Here is a 25,645-nt window from a genome sequence, read left to right on the forward strand (position 1 = left end):
AGCCTGAGTGATCTGTTGACTGACCATTGTATTTGTCCAAATAATTATTATGGGCAGGTTACAGTGTTAAAAAATGTTTGTCATAATCACGTCTTGTGATTATTTGACAGGAGTTTTACTTTTAAACTTTAAGTGTATTTAATTTAGTTATAATGCAAATACAATACAAATTAAACCAAGATTTAGAATAATTATTTTAAACCAAGATTTAGAATAATTATCATTTTGATCCATACGTTTGTAATGTCTGACTGGGCCTCGTGTCACTTTATGTTCAAGAAATTGGGCCCTGATGTGAAAAAGGCTAAGAACCCCTGAACTAAATAACTACATCTCCCTGAGTGCTTTAGGGCATTTTCCCTGCCAAAATGACCTTTTATTCCATATCACAAAGATTTGACTGGACGAAAGGGACTCAAATGTCTTTGTCTTGCAGGTGAAYGCACAAAATGCTAAAGATGCTACATGCACACACAAGTTGCATGACACAGGCGTGGAGTGCCACATGTTTGAGAGGATAATAGCTTTTGTTTTTGTTAGCAGACTTAAAGATAGCAGAACTAGAGGAAGCTAACTGGTTCACTAATTATTTCCAAAGTTAGGAAAKATGCTAATYTGCTTAACAAAATGTTAGCTTTGCTAATTAGCTGTWAGCAGAACTGTACCCACCACTGATTTATAGGTATATCTTGTTAAATAATACTCTGTTCGATCCTGAAAGTTTGATTGAGTTTACATAAATACCACAYCTCATCTTAAGTTATATCTCAGTAATACTCTCTTTTTTCGGCCGACACCAAACTATCTTTACAATCTGCTTTGACTTGAATCAGCTTCCCCCAACAGTGACYGCACATCCAGCCTTGATTTATATGACATCATTAGATGAGAATCAAAACGAGTCTGACCTCACTTTGTAGGATCATAACTGCGTGGTTGAAGTGATGATGCTCCAGGGTGGCTGATGTCCCGTAGAGGAGAGCCAGAGCCGAGCCGGTCCTGGAGGGACAACAACAGGAAATGATTTGTTCTGGTACCAAAACAAACACTGATGGCACGGGTTTCTGCGGCTTACTTGGCTTGGAATGCGTTGTTTGTGCCTCGGTGGTCCAAGTCGTGGCACAAACAGCCGACCATCAGCGCCAGGATCTCTGCGTCTGACAGGACGTCTTGGAAAGTTGTTGTCTGCACAAATCAAAGGCAAAAATATCTGTTTTTTTACTTAGAAGAATTTTTTTATTCTATTTTATTCAGTTTTGCAAGTCTATTAGTAGTAAATTTATTTATTTGCACAACTCTCTTAGGGAATGAACAAGAAAAGACAGGACAGGACAGCACAAGATAAAACGTGACATATTTTATCACCCTGAGCAGTTCATTGTCTTCAGTGCTTTACACCAAAAAAACACTTAAATATTTTCATTTTATTTTTGTTTATCGTCTCTATATCCCTCTATTTTTTAAACTTTATTCATTTAATTAAAAAACACATTTACATACAACAAAACAATACTAATCAAATAAAAAAAGGTAGCAGAAGAAGAAAAATAACTTATATCTGCTCCTATTTGCAAAAAATATTAATTTCAAACAATAGTAATCAAATAATAAAACTAAACTAAAAAATCCAACTCCTCAAACAGTAACTCTTACAAATACAATTATACAATTTCATATTTCTTGAACAATTTAACTTTTATCATTCTCTTTAACAAATTAATTGAGCCATCATTTTTACGGTCATTATCTAGATTATTCCATAATCTTATTACTTTGACTGAAGTACATCTGTCCTTTTAAATTTGTTCGAATTGTTTTACACAAAACTTAGATAGTCCCTTAAGATTATAACAACTTTCCCTTATACATAACTTGTAAAATATTATAATCAACCAACTCATAAAACTTAAAGAATTTCAATTGATGAAATAATATACTTGATGAGTGATTTGATGGCTAGTTTCTGCCACCTATCTAAAAAAGATTATGTCCACAGGAATACTGTATAGTTTAAGTATTGACCAACCTTATGTCCCTTAATTATATTTGTTTCTCTAAAATGTTATTAAATACAAAAAAATAATTTACAATTTTAGTCCGTGATCTGCTTTAAGACTTACTGTGATCATGACAAACATGCACTGTGACACATTGAAAGCATGCCTCCAGTTGTGGTACGCCACAGTTCGATAGTTCTTCCTCACAGTCAGAAGCCAGCGGCACAGAACCTGCGAGGACGCATCGCGTTTGTCACTTTGTTGTTTTACTCTTGAAGACGCGTCGCAGAGAACGTGCCGTGTTGTCCAAGGGCCTCACCTCGTAGTCAATTTTAAACTTCTGGACCACACCAAGTTCCAGAAACATCCTGAGCGAGGCGGTGATCATTGCGTCGCTGTCCAGGGAGAAGTCGTTGAAGTGGAACTCGTCGATGCCCAGCTCRCTGCTCAGGGGGATCTTAGCAGCCTTGATGGGGGGAGAAGACAGAGTTGTCAGTCACACATAGCTTTTCAAGTGGTTCCCAAACTTTTCAGCTTTTGACCCACAAAATACCAGCAGCAGAGACCTCGAAAAACATTGTTTTCACGTCAAATAAACAAGAGCATGGTAACATTATTTAATATGCTATTTTTGTCCATTTTAAGTACACTAATCTAGTTATTTTATAAAGACAAAGGCAAAACAATGGGCCTCATGCAAGAACATGTTCGTATTTTCATCCTAAATTTCTCTTACTTTTGTTCGTACGAAGGGTTCGTACGACCATGTCACGTCAGATTCAACAAACTCTTCTATCTTCAGGAAAAGTGTGTAAATGAGCTGCGTAAATTCCACCTGTTCGGATCCAGCTGCTCGTGCACGCGAGAGAAGATTAGCATAATTACCACCCCTAAAACACCATATAAGGCTATGTTTCCTGCCTCAGATACAAGGAAGTGTCCATTCATGAAAATGACAGCGAAAACTAAAAAGAAGAACTTTACGAGTTCAGAGATTGAAGTCCGTCTGTCAGAGATCCAGAAAATAAAACCTGCCATTTTTAGCAGGTCAGCTTTGGGATAAAAAGAGCTGCTAAAAGTATAAACAACTGTGTTAAATCATTTTCATTTATTCAGAAGCGGCAGCGCTGCACACCGTAGCCCCCACCCCCAGGTGGTCTCAGTTGCGGTTCTGAAATAAACGTTTTAAAATGTTTTCAAAATGTGTCTGGCACTTTGGAGAAAATCCAGGACTCGCTGGAGGGATTATGTATCCCCACTGGCCTGGGAACGTCTCGGAGTCCCCCAGGACGAGCTGGAAAGTGTTGCTGGGGAGAGGGAAGTCTGGGTCTGCTGCTGCCACCGCAACCAGATCCCAGATAAGCCGGCCGGATGGACAATTTATATTGTTAGTCTAAATTATTACATTTAAAATTATAACTCTAATTCAAGCAGAATAGCCTATTGTCAACATAATTATGGAGTGTGATTTATTTTCAACTCAAAATATCTTCAAACTAACGAAATATAAAGTTATTAGGGAGGAAAATCAGTCTGGATAACAGCAGACTGACTGCTCGTAAAATATACGACAGGTCTGGACCACTCGTGAATTTTGTTCGTATCTGAAAGCAATCTTAGAATACAAAAACATTGGTGAAAGCCACAAATTCTCCTAAATCACTCGGACGCACAACTTAAGAACAAATCTGTRCGTATGAATGGTTTTTGCATGAGGCCCAGTGTTCTTAGTTTTTTAGCATTTTTTAGTGTAATTCAGAAAATATTTTCAGGACCCCACCTTGATGTTTCAGGACTCCACTGTGGGTCCCAACCCCAACTTTGGGAACAACTGCAATAACAACTGAAAGAACCTAAACAATTTCATGATCATTTAATATTTATTCTGATCATTTAAATTAAAAAATTACCTTAAGCCTGTCAACTTCTACTTTGGAGCAGGTAGCATGGTAAGACAGCATCTGAAAAAGAAGAAATTTAATACAGAAGACAGATTCTGATTACATGGTAAATAGTAAATGGACTTAATGTGTATAGAGCTTTATCAAGACCCATCGGACCCCAAAAGGCTTTACACTACAGTCATTCACACACATTCACACACGGATGATGGTACAAGGTTAAACAGAGGTGGGCACAGATTAACCAAAAAAGTTAAAATAAATCCTAATCTTCTAGCTAAAAACAAAGCTTTGCTAACGCTATACCACTAAGCATGTAAAATAAATAAATGGATGCTAACGCTAAACAGCTTAACAAGTAAAGATTTGCTAACACGAACAGCTAACAGCTAAGACAACTATCCCTCAGTCTGCGTCACACGTCTTCGTCTCCTTCCAGCTGAAGACAGGTGGGACACAAACCTGTTGGTGTTGGTATGTTAGTTGGTGGGGCACCTAAAGTTGGCAATGCCTAAATTAGCAGAGGCTAATTGGTCCGCTAACAGTTTTCTAGGTTAGTAAATAAAGCTAATTCACTCAACAATAAATTAGTTCCACAATTAGCTGTTAGCTAATTAGCGGAACCATGCTCACCACTGCTGATAAACATTTTACAATAATCTTCGACCTGCTCTACTTCTTTACTTGCCTCATCAGAATTAAATCAGTTCATCTCTCATCAGCTTTTAAAACCAGAGAATATATAAAAAAAACACATTCACAGGGAATAAAACAGGCTTTGATGAGAAAATGAGCAGACTGGCACATGYATTTGTCATGAATTATTGAAAGCAGTTAAAATATTTACTGTGGAGCAGTAGAACCATGTTTTCTGAGGATAATGTGATGGATCGAGTTGGATACAGAGCAGCGGAGCAGAAAATATTCTGAGTGAATAAAGAGCCTCTCTTTAGCCTCACRTTATTGTCAGAACACGCGATTTGACCTGATCTCTGTTAGTAAAATATCTGTTTTTGGACGAATGGGTATGCTTACATCCAGTGCTACGGACTGTTTGGCCCATGTCTTCTTCACTTGGTTGTACATCATCGTGTTGTTGATCCCAAGTCCACAGAATATTACAAACGCCTGCACACAAAACAGAAAAACTGAAAGGGATAGTTCAGATTACTTTTTAAATTGGGTTTGAAGAAAGGTTATCAACGTTGTACCTACTACTTGTAAATAGTCCTTTTGAATGACCTCTGTTCAGAGTCATTTTCTGACCAAACTGATGAGCTTATGGCTAGTCCGAAACTGACCAATGTAGATTGCTGCTGTCTTTAAACAACTCTATTTTTTTTTATCTTAATGACCATAAATTTCCCAGTACTCCTATTTTGGCAAAATATTCCTGACAGAATTGTCCTAGGACAGAGGTTCTCTAACTGAGGTTCCAGGACCCCCCGGGTCCACGAGCCCTATCTTGGGGGTCATCAAAAAATTTCAATAAATTGTTATTTTGGGTTTTATTTGAAAAATGAACATGGGGAACAATGCACTTGTAAAACAAACATAATAAAACAAAAAAAAACCCCAATATTCTCATAGTATTTAGGCATTAAAATGACAGTAAATTATTTCTAAAAACAGCAAGGGGTTTATGAAGGGGTCCCTGGAGAAATTTCACACTTGTAAGGGGTCCCCAGACCCAAAAAGTTTGAGAACACCTGTCCTAGGATGCACTGAAGTGCTACAGCTGCTGCCGCTACCTTTGCTCGCAAATAACCATAAAATTCTAATTAATACCTCTTAGGCCCCAAGGGGTTTTCTTGATGTTTTTACTCGAAATACYATGCTGAAATGTAATTAAGTGTTTCTCAGCATTTACAAATTCTATAATCTTGGTATCAAAATAAAGCTAACACTTGGGAGATTTTATTAGCAGTGTAAGTATTAAAACAGCTGCTGTTGTTCTAAAGATATTGAGGATGGAACATTATTATTTTTATTCCCCCCCCCCTCCCATCTGAATAATTTTGCATTAGACAGTATATAACCTATTTAAAACCATAATGAATCAGGCTAAAAACTCTTGGAAACCATAAATCCCCTTGTGGACATTACCTATGCAAAGATTCATGCTGCTAAAATGAACTGGAGCAAAGTTACAGAAGTTTTAGTAAAGAAATAATTTTGCGATTTTTCATTCTCCACAGGACAGACCATGATGATACCATTAATAAATGTTAATAAATAATTGGTTTTTAATTGCAAAAGTTACCTTACCTGACTGAAAAGACTTGTTATTGAATGTTTGTTCTTTTGAAAAATTATCCAAACGTTTATTTTGTCACCGTATATATTATATGAAATAATGAGAAATTAGATTTGACTTCGGTTGGATCATATTCACTCAAAATGAAGTAAAAAAAAGTTTCAACATACTTTACAACATATTTTGGTACGTGCTTTAACCTACTTTAAAAATAAATGTCAAAAGGTTTTCCTTTTACAGATTTGTTGTAATGTATTCACAGATTTGCAACAATCCCATTTTGTACAGTTTGTTTATTTTTGATTAAACTGTCTGTCATTTGAACTGTGTTTGGTCAATGTAAAAACAGCTTTCTATTGATACCAAACATGTCCAGGTTCAACTTACAGATCTTAAGTTAACAGATATTAAAAGAAATAAAAAAATGGGAAATTATGTTTTGCCCCCTATACCGGGGGCATGGAGCTCAAGAGGTTAAATGACACAGCAATATGAAATAGACGGTGCAAATATCACAAAATCAATGTTTGCATAAATTATTATTAAATAAATTATTTAAAGACAGCAGCACTTTGGTCTCAATCCAGTTCAGGCTAACAGTTAGCGCATCACCCCACTAATTCTCCAAACTGAGGTAATTCAAAACATTTTCTACAACAGGTAAGATACTACCTGCTCGTAAAATTGCCACATAACCCCACTTCAAAACATCTGAAAGGTCATATTTTTAGTATTTAGCGTATCAAATAATTAAATGTTGCTGTTATTTTTTATAAATTCTAAAGAACTGACCTCAAACAGCCTCTGATCTGCATCATTGAATGTCTTCCTGTCCAAGCGGTTCAAAATTTGAGCAACACCTAAAAGAAAACAGACATGTTTTCGTTTTATTACCATGAAAATCAGCTTCCATTGAGARAAAAAAAGAAAAAAAGAAACAACCTACCGATTATCTGATGAGTTCGATTCCAGATGGGAACGCACAACACCGACCTGATGTGAAACCCTGAGGCCTGATCTGCCTTTAAACAGAGAGTTTTGTGTTTCATCGTTCATGCTTGAATCATTTCAATGACACTGCGTTGTTTTTATTTTGAGCAATCAGTTTGTCCACACCTCAGCATCGAAGCGTGGGTCCTGACAGACGTCGCTGATGTTAACAGGCAGCCCTGTGGAAGCCACTAGCTCAGCGATGCTATTATTGATCAGCCAATCAGAGCAGGATAACTTCTCCATGCTGATTTAGTCGAAAACATAAAAAGAAAACAGCATTCGGTTAATACTGTAAACAAATATCTTCTGAGTTACAATCATTACTGTATCTTAGGAATTTCTGGTCAAAGGTTTTTATTTACTTGATGTCTCTGTCAATGTTGCACAAAGGAGACATGAGCTCAAACGTCTTGGAGAACTTCACCACCTGTGAAAAAGTCCAACATCACCATAAGCAGTGGTGGGCATGGCTCCGCTAGGTAATAGCTAATAACGGAACTAATGTATTGATTAGCGTATTAGCTTTTTTTCACTAACTTTAGTTATTGTAAAGTTGCTGTTGGTGAAAAGCTAACACCAGGAACCACTTTTTTACATGCTTAGTGTTGGGGGAGCTGTAGTTTTAGCTAACAAATTATGAGTTAGTGAAACTAAATGGGTTAGCTGTGCCTATAAATCGTTGATGACAACAGGGGGGATGGATGGATGGATGGATGGATGGACGGATGGATGAACGAATGGACAGATGGATGGATGKATGGATGTATGAACGAACGGATAGATGGAYGGATGGATGGATGGATGAACGGACGGATGGATGGATGAATGAATGGACGGATGAATGTATGGATGTATGAACGAACGGATGGATGAACGAACGAACGGATAGATGGACGGATGGATGGATGATGGATGGACGGATGGATGGATGGACGGACGGATGTATGGATGGATGGTTGGATGAACGGACAGATGGATGGACAGACGGACGGATGGATGTATGAACGAACAGACGGATGGATGTATGGATGTATGAACGAATGGATGGATGAACGAACGAACGGATAGATGGACAGATAGATGATGGATGGATGAACGGACAGATGGATGGATGGATGGATGGATGGATGGATGGATGGACGGACGGACGGATGGATGAACGAACGAACGGATAGATGGATGGATGATGGATGGATGGACAGACGGATGGATGGATGGACGGACAGACAGACGGACGGATGGATGATGGATGGATGGATGGATGGACGAACTGAGAGATGGATGGAGGGATGGATGGATGGATGGATGGATAAACGGACGGATGGATGGATGGATGGATGGACGAACGGACGGATGGATGGATGGACGAACGAAAAGATGGATGGATGGATGATGGATGGATGGATGGACTAACTGAGGGATGGATGGATGGATGGATGGATGGACAAACGAACAGATGGGTGGCTGGATGGATGAACGAACGGATGGAGGGATGGATGGATGGACAGATGGATGGATGAACGGATGGAGGGAGGGGGAGGGATGGCAGGATGGATGGAGGGATAGATAGATAGATAGACAGACACAGATAGATAGATAGATAGATAGATAGATAGATAGATAGATAGATAGATAGATAGATAGATAGATAGATAGATAGATACTGTAGACAGATAGACAGATGTTACTAGTCTAGTCTAAACATATTAATTGCTTTCAGGTGAGGATGTATAAAAAGTTGTGATGAGACATAAAAAGTTCAGGAACTGAAAGAAGGTCTCACAGGTGAATCGATGTCCTCCAGCAGGAGCACAGAGCAGCGTTCACACTGCAGCAGGGTCAGCGCTCGCTGCATGATCTTCCTGACAATCTTCTCCAGGTCGGTCTGCTCTTCAAACAAGTCGTTGACCACCTCCAACAGCGCCTGGGGCAACAAGAATCACCCCCAACTCCTCCATGACCACACCAAAAATAAATAAATATAAATTTACCCTGCAGCAACTTTAAACTCACCCTGCTCCTTTCATACTCCTTACGAGACTCCGAAAACAACTTGGCATTGGAAATCGATATTCCACAGAACGGCAGATACATCTGCAGCACCTGGGAACAAGAAACGTGATGAGATATGTGCATAAATAATCGTCCTAAAATAAAGAGGGTTTCAAACTGGGGTCTGTGAGGTATCTTGGGAGTCCCTTAAAAAATTCACTAAATTGTTAATTTGGTTTTAATTTTTTTTAAATGCATGGACAACAATGAACTAATAAAACAAACATAATAAACTTAATAAAAAAATTCCCATGGCATTTAGGGGTTGAAATGACAATAAATGATCTTTTAAAACAATACAGTATAGGGTTTATGAGAGGGTCCCTGGAAATTTTTTTGCCCTTGTAAGGGGTCCCCAGACCCAAATGGCTCGAGAACCCCTGGTTTAAAATATGTTAGGAGTGTGTGATGATGTCAGTAAGAAATTAGGATGCAGTCAGCTTAATCTCAGCACAAACATCCCTCTCTGCTAATGAAGCATTGATTTAAAGGACACTTGGTGAGATTTTTGAAACCCTAAAATGTCAGAATAAGCTGGCGTTTATCAAGTTGCTTTTTTAAAATGTTATAAATTTACTTAATGATCATCTGGTTGTTGCTGAATGTTTCTGGAAAAATGAGGAGCAAACATTTTTGTCTGATGTAATCAGATTGAATTGTTTTGCACATTACTCTGCCCCCACGTGGACATGCTGCTGCAGCTCGATGTACAGTAGTTCGATTCCTTCAAACGGCACCTTTTTCTCAAACTTTTATTTTGCTTCTTCAGTAAAGCTAAGCACTGTTAACTCTTCTGACATCTCATCTGAAAAACAGAAGCCGACGCTTCAAATCTGCTGGGTGCATTACATTTTATATGCTCGGCGGCAAACCGGAGGAAAACGAAACAACAAACTGTGAGTGTGAAATACCATTTGTGAGCTGTGAAACCCCCCAAATGGAGCAATAATACAAGCACTTTCTACAAACCCATTTCATGTAAATAGCTAGGGGAACAACAGATGATGCATTAGCTCGAGGTGTTCGTGTACACACTCAGCGCTCYGTGCTCGAGTAAAAGCTTGACCTTTCTTCTCTTAATTTTTCTGGTATTTCGCTTCTGAGCAAACAATTTGCTCCTGTCCACAGGAAGATTCAGAGCATCATATTCTCCTTATCTAAAAATGCTCTTAATGGCACAATTCACAGAAGTAACAGAACAAATGATGAATTATTCCTGCGGAGCTTCACCTTCTCATCGTCCTCCGTGAAAGGGGTGCCCATAGGGTTCTTGTTGATAGCTTGGACGACCCCTATGACTTCCCCGTCGCTGTTGCAGATGGCCATGCAGAGGATGGTCTGAGTCTTGTAGCCTGTTAACTTGTCGATCTCATCACTGAAGCGGTGGTCCTGAAATCAAGTAAACACGTTATTTATTACCCATCATTAACTCCAGAGTACAATGTACCAGTGTTGACAGACGGGAAATGTCAAGACAATACCTGCAGCTTAAACTTATCAAATACACCCAGTAACATTCTAACATTATCTCCTTATACAGACATCTGTTACAGACAACCTTTACAATCAAAGTAATGATTTCTGCCCCTATAGGTTCACTAATAGAATGTGTCCTGAGCTGTGAACTGGTGGTTCTTGGGCCACTTAATCGTATCGTGTGCAATTAATCGTCAGAAAAACGTTAATCGACTATTTTTTGGCACTTGACGATTAATACGATTAATGCCACCATGCAGAGTCAGCTTGTTGCTCCTCTCCACTTCAAATATGACAAACATTTAAAAAAGTTCTGTAATTTATTTATCAACACAATTTAAAATTTGATGTATAGCCTGAAGTCTGTAATTTTGACACAATTTGGAACAGATTTTTACGAAGAGCAAATCTTTCCCACTAAATTAGTCATGTAGGACATAAGGGTGTCCAGGGACTCCAGGGGATTAATCGTCAAATTAATCGTTATCGGCTAAGTACCACAATTAATTGTGATAATTTTTTTGCCAATATTGCCCAACCCTAGAGTGTGTGAAAGGAGGGGCCTTTTCCAGCCAGTGGGGGTTGTAGTATAAAGCTAAATTTATGACGCTAACAGCGACACAAAAAGACCATATTCATGTAAACAATAAAATAGTTTATAGCTAATAAATACTAAACACTGAACCATGCAGGCATATGATTATTTTGAATTTAAAGGAACAGCACCAAAACGAGTTGATCTGAGACGCACCTCAGAAAAGAAGAGAAAGAGGGGCTGGTAAAGGTAAAATAAGGAATTCAGACCAAAGCATAGTTCCCCTTATAGACCCTTGAATTTAAATGTACAATATGCCGTATTTTATTTCTTCTGAGCAACTTGTCTTAAAAGTATCACAAAAATCCATTTGAGCTGTAGGTCAGACTGTGCTGGAAGCTGAATTATTGAAGTGGTCAAACTATCTCATCATGTTTCACTTCTTGTATCATTCACATATTTGAAAACAAACTGAACACTGCTAAATCTTAGGAGGAGCCAACTGCACCAGCAATAAAAAGTCACAAAAAATTATAAGTTCAAAAACAAAATATTACCAGAGGGCACAATTATCGTATAATTAATTAGGTTGTTATTATTTGCTGACTTGTGCAATAAATTGCCCCTTGGGGATAATAGATTCTTGAACTTATCAGAATCTCAGTATCTTTGGGCTTCAGCCGGACAATTGCCTTGTTTGACTCATTCAGCCAATGCAGAAGGCCAGAAATGTTAACTTATCTGTTTCATACTTAAAGCTGCTGAATTTGTCCTCTCTCTGCTTCTGTTATTAAAAAAGTAAGCTTTTTACACTCCTTTCTTGTTAAAATTGAAGTTCTGCTTCTCTATAACGGTAAAAAAAAAAGTCCACCAAGGATCCATCCTGTTGCCTCAGAGAGTCCAGCAGCCCAGAGCCAGGAGATAATGATGTGGCTCACACGATCCGGCTGCTGTGAAGCTAAAAGAACTGATTTTCTCACTTTTCTGAAGGAATGATAGTCTAGAGGTTTTTTTTTTGTGTGAATTAAGTTCCTGAGTTCAAAGCTTGGCTATAAAGACAACTCACCACTAATAAAAAAAAAAGTGCATGGCGCATTGATTTGGGTGACTGTCTTCAAAGATTTAGAGAATAACTGATCTATTTTACCTCGTATGCGTTCGAGATGTTCACAGTCTCTCCATGCTCTGCCACGTATCCAATGATCCCTTTCCCCCATGGCACCTGCACTTCATTGGAGTTCAGAGTGCTGGATGAAGGTCTGACCGTGGTCCCCGAGTGGACATCGAAGAACTTGGACACGAGTGTCCTCTTTTGAGCGGGTCCCTCTACCAGGAAGAGCGAGCACCTGTCCGCGTCCACCAGGATGCACACGTTGATCAGGATCTTGTAGCTCAGGTGGGTCAGGTCCAGCTCGTTGGACACGTCCTTCACCAGCTCCAGGAAGAACTCCCGCTCGTTGGTTTCTTTCAGTCTGTACTTGTAGTCGATGGCGCTGGACGCGTACTGGGGCACGTTGACACGGGACTCCAGCAGCGCGCTCAGGATGTGCGCAGTGGTCGGCGGCAGAGAGCTGGCTTTGCGCAGGAGAGCGCGGCGCCGGACGCTGGACTGGGTCTCGTCGTGCTCGCTCAGGCTCACGTGCTCGTCGTAGGTGTGGTGCGCGGTGGTTGCCTTGGAGCGGGCGAAGCTCCGGCGCAGCTCCATGTGAGAGGACCTGCGCCGGAGCGCGTCGCCGCCGGTCGGCCACAACGGATCCGGAGCACCGGCAGCCCCCGCGGCTGCGCCCCGCTTCTCCTCCTCCGCCACAGTGGACCCTTTGGACGGCTGGTGCTCCCTCAGCCACCTGCTCACCTGGTTGCACTTCGCTCTCCGAACCATGTACTCCTCGAACAGATCCGGGTGGCTGTCCAGAAAAGCCTCTACATCCGAGAAGTCTAAGGCGGTCATGATGGTGATGGGAGGAAAAAAAACTGCTCTAACAATCTGCTCCGAGAACACTTATCCATTCGCTCCCATCTCCAACTCTTCCCTGAAAGACTGTGAGTGAAACAGGCCAAAAAGAGTCATTTTATTGACACCAAATTAATGAGGAATGAGGACGGTGCTGCAGCTGTCAGTCAAAGGAGAAGATTCAGAGTTGCGTCTCTGGTGGATTCCTGAAGAATATGCAGTGGTGGAGAAAAATGCGGCGACTATATGTTTTATTCCAAGAAACTGAAGAGAGAGGGAGAAAAAAAGAAGCAGGGCAGGATGTGCACTCACTCTCTTCACTCTGTGCCACCAGAGACACAGAACAGAGCCTCACTTAAAAAAAGAGTGAGGTTTCATTAGATAGATAGATAGATAGATAGATAGATAGATAGATAGATAGATAGATAGATAGATAGATAGATAGATAGATAGATAGGAGTGTAACAATAATTTTAATCACATAAATATATTGATTAAATTATTAAATTACATTTGGCCATCATATCTAACGCAATCGTTTGTTAGATGGGCACAGTGGTGGATCTGAGATTTTTCTGAGTAAGGGGCCACAATACTTATAGAGGGGCCAAGTATTTGTTCAGCATCCTTGTACAAATCCCTGGATTTGGGATGGTGTATATAACTAGTCACGTTTAAACACTTGTAATGCAGTTTTAAAAAAGCTTGCACGGTAAATTCTCCTTACCAATTTCACATGAATTTTTACAGTTCATAGATAAAATACTCTCAAACAAACAGCATGTGAGAGAATTCACCCATCATTTGTGAGTTGAAAGACTTTTTCTGCAGGATTGTTCAAATGTTAAGAAAAGAAAAAGACTGTCGGCTTGATTCATGCTGGACTTTTCTATTGGTCTCAGTAGCGCCTCTAGTGTTTGGACGTGGAACTGCATCCTCCATCATTGCTGTTGGGCAAAGGACAGAGGAGTGACAGGATAGGGGCACTTCAGGGGGCCAATAAAATTTCAGTAGGGGCCAATGCCCCTGTGGCTCCGCCCCTAGATGGGCATCATATTGAACGCAAATTTTCGAATTGAATTGACTCAAAATGGCATCATGAGAGACTGTAATATGGAGAAATACATATATCATCATCCAAACAAATCATTATATCGTAAATCGTGATAAATCAGATGGATAGATGGATAGATAGATAGATGGATAGATGGATGGATGCAGGTATAAAAGCAGCTTGTCTTTCTTTCCTTATAAGCAGCTCTGAATAACTCAAGGGCACTTGGATTCCAGCTGGCAGAATGTGTCTGAATAGAAGGAGCAGAAATGTGAAAACACAAAAGAAAAACTGTTTTGGTGCATGTAGTCAAAGAAACATCACTCTCGTGGATTTGATTTATAATATTTTGTAAAGACAAAACATGCCTCTGTGTTACCTCAGAGCTATACTGACACCCACATATCCAATGGGTTCTGTGGTTCAGGGAAAAGTGTGTATTTTGTTTTTTGAGAATGAAATTAATATTAATAACAATGGTAAGAAGACATTTCTCAAGAGCTGTTAGTGCAAGATCATGTTCAGCTCCCCTCTCTCACTCACATGAAAGAACCATTAAAATATTTCCAGGAACTCTTTCAGGGAGACTGCACATATTGCAGGAATAGATTGTGAAGTAGGGCGTAAATGTGAGTGAATAGTTGTTCTCACATTAAATTTCCTAAAATTTCCCACTTGTCCTGAAGTCGTGGGGGCAGCAGTGTGAGCATTTTCTTCCACAGTTGCCTCTTCAAGTTCTACCAGAAGGATTCCAAGGTGCTCCCAGACCAATAGATATAGACTTTCCTGAGTGTCCTTAGGGAGGCATTCAAGGGGCATCCCTACCAGATGCCTGAACCACCTCACTTGGCTCCTTTTGACGTGGAGGAGCAGGGACTCTCAATCTCCTGGATAACAGAATGTATAATCAGTTCTAAGGGAGAGCCCAGGGGGAAAAACATTTTACACTACCTGTATCTGAGATCTTGTTTTTTATTTATTTTTTGTCACATACAATATTTGGCAAAAGTCTGTCCTAGGTCTTTTAGGTCCTTTGGATTTTTGAAGGTTAAAATATTAAAACGTATCTATCGATATCTATATCAGCGAAACTGGCCCTGTATTTACTTGGTATCAGATTGATACCAAAATTCCCAGTATCGCCCACCTCTACTTCTCAGGATTGCTCAGGTTAACAAGCTGCGAATGTATCGAGTGCTGCCATTAATGACGTGACCGCACTCTGGGTCTTACTTTGAAAGAGGGTAGAGGAGAACCAAAGCTGATAACCTGGAATCTTGACAGAACAAAATGAATACAACTGCATCATTACTCAGCATAACAGGATCTTTGTCTAAAACTCTGGCATGGAAGGCGAGCGGCTGGTAATATACTTAATTTCAAGGAATGCTAGGCCTTTTAGCTAATTCCCAAAATCCATGCTGCGACAAAAGTTTTCTTGATTTTAACAATTATTTTGCCCAATAACAATATTTTCAATCTGACCAAATGTTCTTTTTCACATTAAGATGAAGTTGTAGTAAGTAGAATTTTTGCTGGAGTGTGTAATCTGGTTGGAGGTTAACCACCATCCTACATCTGTACCATTATAATATTTAAAAGCATCACTGCATGCAATGTTGCATTTGTAATGCAGCTGCATAAGTTTATAATCTATAAAGCATCGACTCTGTTGGGGCACAGTGGAGTAATTGGTTACTGGACTTAGCATAAACTGCTTGAAAGGACTCGGGCACATTGCTGAGACTTTAGACGAGGTCTCCCGAGGACCCCAATTAAAAAGCAGGATGCAGAATATGGGATTAGTGAGTGAACAAACAAACAAGGGCAGTTTTGCTGCTTGGAAAGCAGACCGTGTCACGTCCTGAGAGGAAGGAGTCGATTTGATTATACGCATTTCATAATTTATATTTTCAGGTTTTTAATTATTGAAAAAGTAAAGAAGAGAGTCGACCCTTTTTAAAGTTCCAAAAGTGTGTTCTTTCAAACTGTTGTGTCTTTAAAGGCCCTGAGACATGCCTACAAATAATTCAAAGAAAACATCTTTATACTGAAGAAAATTACCATAATACACGATTTTTACCAATTTTGTCACAAAACTGACCTATTTCTTTTGAACTTGGTTCAACCAAAATGAAACAGGAAGTGACATCAAAGGGGAACTCTAATAAAATAAACTCTCTAGTCTTTGTTTATTAAAACAAATTATTTAAACTTTAACTTCTTCATCTCTCTTTGATATCGACTCAAAATAACCTAAAGAAACATCAGATTCTTCTCTACAGTCTGGGTTGTTGGCTGTAACAACGCTCTGATGACATGCAGCCATTCCCCTTTGACATCACTTCCTGTTGTTTCATATGCAAATATCTCAACAACTGTTCATCTCAGTGGCATGAAACGTATTTTGCAATATTTTATCAATGTTTTCTTTCCAAAAACGCATTCATATTTATTATAAAAATTGGATGTCACGGGCACTTTAAGCATTCATGTACGCACAAATTTGATGATTCAATCGATCAATCACAAACCAACAGGATGTAAATCACAATCTGATTTAAAGATGGGGCTTCTTCTAAATAAAGGTGTTTAAAAACTACTATATCATATTTAAAAAATGTATCTGGGGCCTGTTTATTGTTAAACTTTGTTAAAAAAAACTGTTTGTTGCAAATGTGGAAAAAGATTATTTAAAATGATTATTATTGAGTTACAAAATGTATCTGTTTTTTATTTTAAAAGCCATTCAGTGATACGGTGAAGCGGCCTCCTGTATTTCCACAGGAATGAATGTAATTTAATATGACTTCTGTAACCAAACTCTAGCTGCACACAGGTTGTATCCGGTGTCGGTACCTGTTGATCAGAGAGAGCTAGATTTTCATTCCTCCTCGTCTTTAGTTGTGTGATCATGTAACACTGTCAGAACGCTGAGCAGTGATTGCTTATCAAAATATAAAACATTCACACAGCTTGATTCCTGCATTTCACCCATAAAAACTACGGGGAGGCGGGAGAGATGAATTTGGGATACAAATAAGAATAACACTCTTGCCAACAACCCCTGTGCTGTGGGTGGGATTGAGTGTCACCCACGTTAAGTAGACCTTTTGTTGGGTGTAGCACCGATCCTTGGCGTCTGCGCTCATGAGCAAAGAGAAGGATCAGCTTTTACATCCAAGCAGAATGATTTCCTTTTAACAGGAACACATCAGAGACTTCTGTGAATTTTATTTCCTTATAGGTAAGTAAACCTGACATGTCTGCTTCATAATCATTAGTTGAATAGAGTAAGATCAAGAAGGCAGACCTACCCTGTTGTATTTCTTTGTAAATGGTGGGCACATTTCTGCTAATCCGCTAATAGCGAGGGCGTGACACTGAAACATAACTTTAGATGATGTATAGTATTTATGTAAACTCAGTCAAACTTTTGGGTTCTAACAAAGTGGAATTATTTTAAAAGTGTGTGCAGAATTATGGGCTATATCAGTATGGAGCACAATTCTGCTAATCCTCTAACAGCTACGCTAACTTTTCGTTTAGAGGATTAGCATTTTTGCTTTGGAAAACAACAAACCAGTTAGATCCCACTAAATTTAGTTCTACAAAAGTAAAAGCAACTATCGCCTCACGCGTGACTCTGCACGTCTGCATCATGAGCCTTGTGCGTACTAGCATCTTTAGTATTTTGTTTGCACACCTGTGTTATTCCCCTTTGTCCACTCAGATCCTTGTAATACGATCAGAAAGGGTGATTTTGGCGGGGGGGAATTCCCTAAACACTTTGAGAGGTGTAGTTACTCAGTTTATATGTTTTTATTACTGTGGGTTAATTATATGGAGAAAATACGTCTCTGATTAAAGATGTTATCAGTTAGCGTTAGCTCCCAATAATTTTCTTGTTTGCTTTGCTATTTTTTTTATTAAACAGACTGGTGGTTAGAGCTAATCTTTTGGTTAGCCTTACTCACTACTGGTAACTTTAAAAATTGTTGTTGTTGTTGTTGTTGTTGTTGTAATTTCCTGTCCATGTATGTCTCCTTCCTTCAGTATGGCGCTAACGTTTTTGGCACCTAGCAGCTCTTTGAATGGTTTAAATGGACGCTCCCACTGGGGGTATGGAGGAAGCGTACCGGAGTAAGTAGATGAGCAGTATAAAAAGGACAGCTGCACGTTGTAGTTTAATTAGTTAAATTTTCTGCTGTTTAACTTGTACAGACATGTCAGCAGTGAACAGTGTTATAAGAGCAGAAAGAAAAGCAATGTTCGACTGAATGACCAGCTGTAAGTAGATTTATTAAATTATATTAAATATGCTGCTAAATTTACTAAACTCATTATAAAAGATATTTAATCTTTTTTTTTTCCAGCGTACCAAAACCAACTGATGTAAATGTAGTGTGAGTACATTTCCTGTTCTTTGGTTTTCCAGCACATATTTTTATTTTTTTTTTCAGTCTCTATTTGAACTTTTGTTGTATTTAAACCTGATTTAAATTCATTTGTTGCAGGGAGAAAAGGATTCCAAATGTAAAGGAGCATCCTTTTTCGTCCCACATCTCTCGGTTTGCGATGTTTCCATCCTTTTGCTCCCCGGACGACATGGAGCGAGGAGTTAGAGCTGCTCTCCGACCGTTCCCAAACCGCCACGTCTCAAACAGAACTCCTAACGTCACTCTGCTCAGCAAGACTATTGGTGAGAAGGTTGATGTAAGATGTTTGTTTCATGCATAATAAACAGATTTTATATGCTGCTTTATGCTTGTTTTTCACCATTTAGTGTTTATTTTTTGTACATTTTTGGTCATTATCAATCTCATTAAATTATATTTCTGTTAGTTTTCCATCTTATGGGTTTTTTTGCAGTTTGGCCATTTTGACATGAATGTGTAACTTTAAGGACATGTTTTGGAAAGTGTGATATACAGAGTTGTAGCAACTAGAAGCGAATGAAGTTAATGAGCCACATGATGAAGATCTGGGAAGTGACTGTGAGCAGCCAAGAAAAAACATCACAGATGCGTTTATTGCTTTTAGGATAGCAAGTATTTAGCTATAATTAGCTAGCTTTCTGATATTTTAGGCTAACCTTTTGCGATAATTAGCTTTTATTATTGTTTCCTTCTTTTTGATTAGCCTTTTGCTACATTTTGCTAGTTTTTTTCTACTTTTAGCTTTTACCTAACCTTTTGTTACTTAATTTTTAGATAGGTTTTTGCTTATTTTTGCTACTTTGCTACTATTAAATTTAAGATAACCTTGTGCTGTTTTTAGTTACAGCCTTTTGCCACATTTAGCTTTTAGTTACCATGTCCTACTTAACCTTTTAATTAGCTTTTTACTTCATTTTTCTAGCTTTTTCTACTTTTAGCTTTTACCTATTGCTACTTTATCTTTAGCTACCTTCTTTTTTGCTACTATTCAATTGAAGGTAAAATTGAGCTGCTTTTAATTAGCCTTTTGTTACATTTGCTAGCTTTTTTTCTACTTTTAGCTTTTACCTGGCCTTTTGCTACTTTATTTTTTAGATAGCTTTTTACTTCTTTTTGCTACTTTGCTAATATTAAATTTAGGAAAACCTTGTGCTGCTTTTAGCTACAGCCTTTTGCCACATTTAGCTTTTAGTTACCATGTCCTACTTAACCTTTTAATTAGCTTTTTGCTCCATTTTTCTAGCTTTTTCAATTTTTAGCTTTTACCCAGCTTTGCTACTTTATCTTTAGCTGTCTTCTTACTACTTTTTGCAACTATTTAATTGAAGCTAACATTGAGCTGCTTTTAATTAGCCTTTTACTACATTTTACCTTTAGCTAGCATTTGCTATTAGTTAACATTTTGCTATTGGCTAGCATTTTGCAACTTTTGATTTTTAGCTAGTTGTTAGCTTTATTTATCTTTACCTGTTCTGCTGTTGCTTTTTCAGTAAATTTTATTGAGTCATTCAGCACTCAACATGCATTTTGTCCAGTTTTTATGTTTCTTCATCTGTTTATTTTGGTTTCATGTTTTGTTTTGTTTTTTCTTGTACATTTTTTTTGTTACACATGAATCATTCACACTCATAGGTGGTCCATACAGACATGAGGTCTCAGGAACTCCACTGAACACCAGGAGGAAAGCCGTAATGTGGACTGGAGAATTTGATGTGGGTAGTTTATATATTATATACACAAAATAATCTCCACAATCGAGACATAACTTCTGTTAAATCACCTGCAGGGAAACCCGTCACAAGAAGAAAAAAGAGGTTTTTACCCTGCTCCGACAAAGACGATACTTCCCAACCCAAAGCTCCGTGACTGGGACGTGACGTTATCAGAGCGCACGAGCAACATGCTGAAAAACCTGGAGAGGACTCTGTGGGTCACCTCCTACCAAATGCACTACACTGGTGAGGAGACACGATGTTTGAAGGAATTTATTACAACCAAAGAAAACTGATTGAACTCTTGTGACTTTAATACCAGCAATGTGAATGTTTGATTTTGTTTTAAGGATCTGGACCAGCAAATCCTTTGAAGACAGATGATTTCAATGAAAGAATCCGTGACCTCTCTGGAAAGAATTCCCACTCTGCTCCACTGGTACAAGCAGCCTCTTTCATATTTAAAGTCAATTTTACATAATGAAAAATAAAACTAACGCAGCTTTTCTCCCCCACACAGAGAGAACAGTCCTATCCCGTGTTTGTTCCTTCTAGACCCAAAGAAGAACGAAAACAGTGGAGCAACGTTCAGTTTGACGAAGCTCCGAGTCAACAATCTGAGTCACAGACCCTTAAAGTTGGACCTTCAGATCAGACAAGTTCCAGGTCACACAGACCGTTGGTATTTATAGAGCAGGAAGGGCAGATGGAGGATGGAGAGCTTCTACACTCAGCTCCTAACTCCAGCATCCTGCCACGGCCTCCCATCCTGCCGGGAATCCACCCGGCGGCTCCCGGCCTCCTGGAGCTTCAACAGTCCTTCAGTAAGTCAGACGCACATAAAAACTTCCACGGTTCTGTTAGGCAGGCTGCGGTCAACCTGAGGGATAACGTGGTCAGTGGGAAAAAACACAACTTCTTTGGGATCAACTGTAACTACATTCATGGATAACTTCAAGAACCTGGATTACAGCTTTATACAGATGTTTTATCCAAAGAGTGTCTCCAGGTTTAAAATGTTACAGAGTTTTTATCTGGCCTGTGAGATCAGACACCCTGATATAAAGAAAACTCTCCTAATACCTATTTATTCATGTATAATACTAGAAATTTAACCCTAAAAATCATCCATAAAGTGGGGGGATAGTATTATACACAGGTTATTGATAATTAGATTTTTGTGATATGTAAGCTTAAAAAATGATGATCGTATCATACATGATGAACTCAAGATCGTATTATACATGAATAAATATAGTACTTCGAAGAGATAAATACTTAGTTGTTTTACTGACTTTACATACATAAAGATCTTAGTTGTTTCATTTATGAATAAAAGGCTAAATTCTAAATATCTAAAACAAGTGATGATCCTGTGACTGTTTTTAATATTGTGCTGTCTTTTGACTTTTGTGACTTAAGATGTTGAAAAATAAATTTATTTAAAATTTAATTCAAATTCGTCATTGTTTTTTTTTTTAAATTAGCTTCAGTGTATGTGCTCAGTTTTTGTCTTCTATGCTTATTTGAACTTTTAGCTACGGTTTTGCTAAGTTTACTTTTCAGCTACGGTTTATCTAATGTTAGCTTCTAAGTTTAGCTTTTAGTTACAGTTAGGCTAATTTTAGGTTTATCTATTTTTTCTTATAGTAGTTTTAGCTACAGTTTTTGTAATTCTAGCTTTTAGCTACTGTTTTGTTCATTAATATTGTAGCTAGGGTTTACTAAGTTTAGCTTTTAGTAACAGTTTGGCTAATACTAGCTTTAAGCTACTGTTTTGCTAAATTTAACTTGTAGCCATGGTTTACAATGTTTAGCATTTTGCTACAGTTTAACTAATCAGCTTAAAGTGCCTGTGACATTAAATTTAAGTGATATACAGGGGTTAAATGAAAGTGAAACACCTGGTTTTAGACCATAACATCCCTTTCAGACAGCTTCCTCTTGCRTCCACAGTTCATCCTGTTGGATGTGGTTGGTCCTTCTTGGTGGTGTGCTAACATTACCCTGGATACTGTGGCTCTTGATACATCACAAAGACTTGCTGTCTTGGTCACAGATGCACCAGCAAGATGTGCACCAACAATTTGTCCTCTTTTGAACTCTGGTATGTCACCCATAATGTTGTGTGCATTGCAATATTTTGAGCCAAACTGTGCTCTTACCCTGCTAATTGAACCTTCACACTCTGCTCTTTCTGGTGCAATGTGCAGTTAATGAAAACTGGCCACCAGGCTGGTCCAATTTAGCCACGAAACCTCCCACACTAAAATGACAGGTGTTTCAATTTCATTCTCCAACCCCTGTATTTGAGTGCATATTTGAAAAGATAACATTCATGATGAATTGCAAAGATTCATGACACTGAAATGAACAGTTGTTGAGATATTCACATGAGCAGAGACAGGAAGTGATGTCAAACGGGAATGCCTGAATGAGTTGTTACAACATCTAAGAACAGACTGCAAAGAATCAGATGTTTCTGTAGATTATTTTGAGTCATTATCAGACAGATAAAGGAGAGTCAGATTTATAAAGACCTGGAAGTTACCCTTTTTAAAGAGTTCCCCTTTGACATCACTTCCTGTTTTACTTGGACTGCACCAAGTTTAGCAAAAAATATGCATGTTTTGTGACAAACTGGGTAAAAATCATATGAATTATGCCAAATTTCTGAATTATTAGGATATTTTCTTTAATTTTTTGTTATTGAAGAAAAAGCATGTCACAGGCACTTTAATCTATTGTTTTTTTAATTGTAGGTTTAGTTTCAATCTCCCAGAGGACTTGATAGAGACTGAAGGAAAACAGCAGCAGAATAATGAAAACGACTTTGGTTCTGGTTTTCCAGGAGAACAGAGTCTGACGAGGCTTCAGCTGAACGAGACCGTGTTCCTCAGCAAACTCTGCTTTCAGCTCTGTGTTACTCCGGTGCTTCAGTAACCTTCAACACAAGAATGAAAAGAAGAAAAAAATATATTTTCTGCTTCTAATCTGTTGCAGTCAGGCAGGCTTGTGGAAAAAAGGTTTCTTCTTTTCTTTATTCGTGTTTTACCAGGAAGACCTTGAGAGGCGAGCCTGCTGCTGCTCCGAGTCAAAGAAAAGTCTTTTTTTCTTTTCATCCTGGCTTTTGTAACCAAACGTTAACGGGTTTCACAACAGAAAGGAGGTTTGACGTTTTCTAGCTGAACGCTGCAAACAGTTTATGAAGTTTATAAGGAGGTTTTAAATCAGGTGAAAAACTGTTTTTGTTGTGGAGTTTTTAACTTTTTTTTATCATTCGCACATCTAAAATAATTTTTTCTATTACATAACTTGTTAACTTTCCTGCCAGCGTTTTRTGCTAAGCTCAATTTAAATTTGGCAATAAAGTTGTGATAAACCTTGCAAACAATACATGGATATCATGAGGTCTAATCCTCATGGTATGTGTTAAGAATGACTTCGGACCACCACCTAAATTTAACTCCATATCTGTAAAAACGACTGATTTACAACCACCTTTGTAGTGGACTCTATTATAGGTGCAGTGATTGTCTTGACTCGTCATGCCTTCAAAACCTAATCAGTTTTAGATGAATATCCTGTGACTATTTCTTGAAAGAGTCATTAAAACCCGTCTTGCATATCATGAGATATTTTGCTAAAAGAAACGGGTTGATTCCCAAAGCTCTAACGCTAAAGCTTAAAACAAATCTTCTGCACAATGAGCTGCACTCTTAAGTATGTGTTGTGAATGACTCGCAGCTACTGCCACGACAAATTTCAGCACGCCCATTGTCAAACTGACTGAAATAATTGTCACTTTGTGACAGAGAGCTTTCAGAGAAAAGACATTTTCGTTAAAATCCAACTTGAAATACCGATATTCAATACTTTTATTGGTGTTATGGCCGATAACAGATATTTACCGATATTAGACAAATACACAAATTATTTATATCCATATACGCACAAATCCACTTAAAAAAATGACCAGACCGCTGACATGGCTCCCTGCTTCAGTTATTCCTGGCTGTGCAGTGTCACTATCACTATCACTCACTCAGAGCCAGTTCTAAGGGCAGATTTGTCTGGATGATGATATATTTCTCCATCACAGTCTCTCATGATACCATTTTGATTCAATTAAATTCACAAATTTGCGTTCAATATGATGCCCATCCAGGGACGGGGCCACAGGGACATTGGCCCCTACTCAAATTTGATTGGCCCTCTGAATTGCCCCTGTCCTGTCACTCATCTGTCCTTTGCCCAAGAGTGATGATGCTGAGTGCAGTTATTTGTCCAAACACTAGGGGCGTTATTGAGCCAAATAGARAAGTCCAGCATGAATCAAACTGACAGTCTTTTTCTTTTCTTAAAATTTGAACAATCCTGCAGGAAATGTCTCACATGATTCTCTCACATGTTGTGTTTGAGAGTATTTTATCTATGCACTGTAAAATGCATGTGAAATTGGTAAGAAGAATTTACTGTGCAAGCTTTTTTWAAAAATTACACGTTTTTAAACGTGTGACCAAAAACAGCAACTTGCGTGTAAGGATACTGAACAAGTACTTGGCCCCTCTATGAATATGATGGCCCCTTGCAGAATAATCCCATCCGCCACTGATATTACTATCATGATCAAACAGGTACCTCTTAACCAAGCATCTCCCCTCCTAAAACAGAAACACAAAGCTAAAAATGTAGGAAATCAAGATTGGACGTTAATATCAGTCCAGTTTTACTTACCGGACCAATACTGACGTTAGTGCCGATAGGCCTGTATCGTGCATCCCCACATGAGATATTTTGCTAACAGGTGGATGGAGATGACTTTGGAACAGTTATTGCTTCAGAATATGTTGGGGATTAGTCTCAGCCACTATCACACTGAATTCTAGCTCAGTAAATGTAAAATTTTTACAATTATATTTTGCAGTTTGTTTACTTGTTTATTTATTTATTTATTTATTTATTACAGGTCCTTTTTTTTACAGGTCCGGCAATGTGAAACTCAGAATTGATGTCTGAGTGTCTAAATGAAGCCCAACAGTTTTACTTTCACAAGTGCAGCATAATGATATTTTACCATGATGCTCCTCTTGATATATATTGAAACCTTTTATACCTAAGCTTTATAAATGTTTTAAGGATTAATTTGTAATCAAACGATTATATTTTGCAGGTTTTGTTCAACTTTATCCAGGAGTTCATTTTGGTTACACACTGGAAAAACAAATACTTTGTACTATACACACACACACACACACACACACACACACACACACAC

General features: G+C 38.4%; 2 protein-coding genes across 2 annotated transcripts in view; one reads left to right on the forward strand and one right to left on the reverse strand.

Annotated features, from left to right (window-relative positions):
- The window catches only part of pde11al (phosphodiesterase 11a, like), a 19,767-nt gene extending 6,408 nt beyond the window's left edge, over nt 1-13,359 (reverse strand). Inside the window, exons 1-14 of the mRNA XM_014008766.1 lie at nt 12,359-13,359; nt 10,431-10,589; nt 9,162-9,251; nt 8,932-9,072; nt 7,511-7,575; nt 7,272-7,392; nt 7,102-7,177; nt 6,948-7,015; nt 4,934-5,026; nt 3,908-3,958; nt 2,317-2,463; nt 2,121-2,228; nt 1,076-1,185; nt 909-999 (exon numbers count right to left, since the gene is read on the reverse strand). Coding sequence (XP_013864220.1) covers nt 909-999; nt 1,076-1,185; nt 2,121-2,228; nt 2,317-2,463; nt 3,908-3,958; nt 4,934-5,026; nt 6,948-7,015; nt 7,102-7,177; nt 7,272-7,392; nt 7,511-7,575; nt 8,932-9,072; nt 9,162-9,251; nt 10,431-10,589; nt 12,359-13,159 — 2,121 coding nt within the window. The 5' untranslated portion in view covers nt 13,160-13,359. The remainder of the gene's footprint in view (nt 1-908; nt 1,000-1,075; nt 1,186-2,120; nt 2,229-2,316; nt 2,464-3,907; nt 3,959-4,933; nt 5,027-6,947; nt 7,016-7,101; nt 7,178-7,271; nt 7,393-7,510; nt 7,576-8,931; nt 9,073-9,161; nt 9,252-10,430; nt 10,590-12,358) is intronic.
- The window catches only part of spmip4 (sperm microtubule inner protein 4), a 34,194-nt gene extending 12,691 nt beyond the window's left edge, over nt 1-21,503 (forward strand). The window contains exons 2-9 of the mRNA XM_014008769.1: nt 18,273-18,359; nt 18,441-18,506; nt 18,593-18,622; nt 18,734-18,918; nt 20,288-20,367; nt 20,442-20,613; nt 20,718-20,806; nt 20,888-21,503. Coding sequence (XP_013864223.1) covers nt 18,273-18,359; nt 18,441-18,506; nt 18,593-18,622; nt 18,734-18,918; nt 20,288-20,367; nt 20,442-20,613; nt 20,718-20,806; nt 20,888-21,319 — 1,141 coding nt within the window. The 3' untranslated portion in view covers nt 21,320-21,503. The remainder of the gene's footprint in view (nt 1-18,272; nt 18,360-18,440; nt 18,507-18,592; nt 18,623-18,733; nt 18,919-20,287; nt 20,368-20,441; nt 20,614-20,717; nt 20,807-20,887) is intronic.
- Nucleotides 21,504-25,645: the final 4,142 nt, after the last annotated feature.

The sequence above is a fragment of the Austrofundulus limnaeus genome, unplaced genomic scaffold (genome assembly GCF_001266775.1).
Source record: "Austrofundulus limnaeus strain Quisiro unplaced genomic scaffold, Austrofundulus_limnaeus-1.0 Scaffold52, whole genome shotgun sequence".
Taxonomy (NCBI): domain Eukaryota; kingdom Metazoa; phylum Chordata; class Actinopteri; order Cyprinodontiformes; family Rivulidae; genus Austrofundulus; species Austrofundulus limnaeus.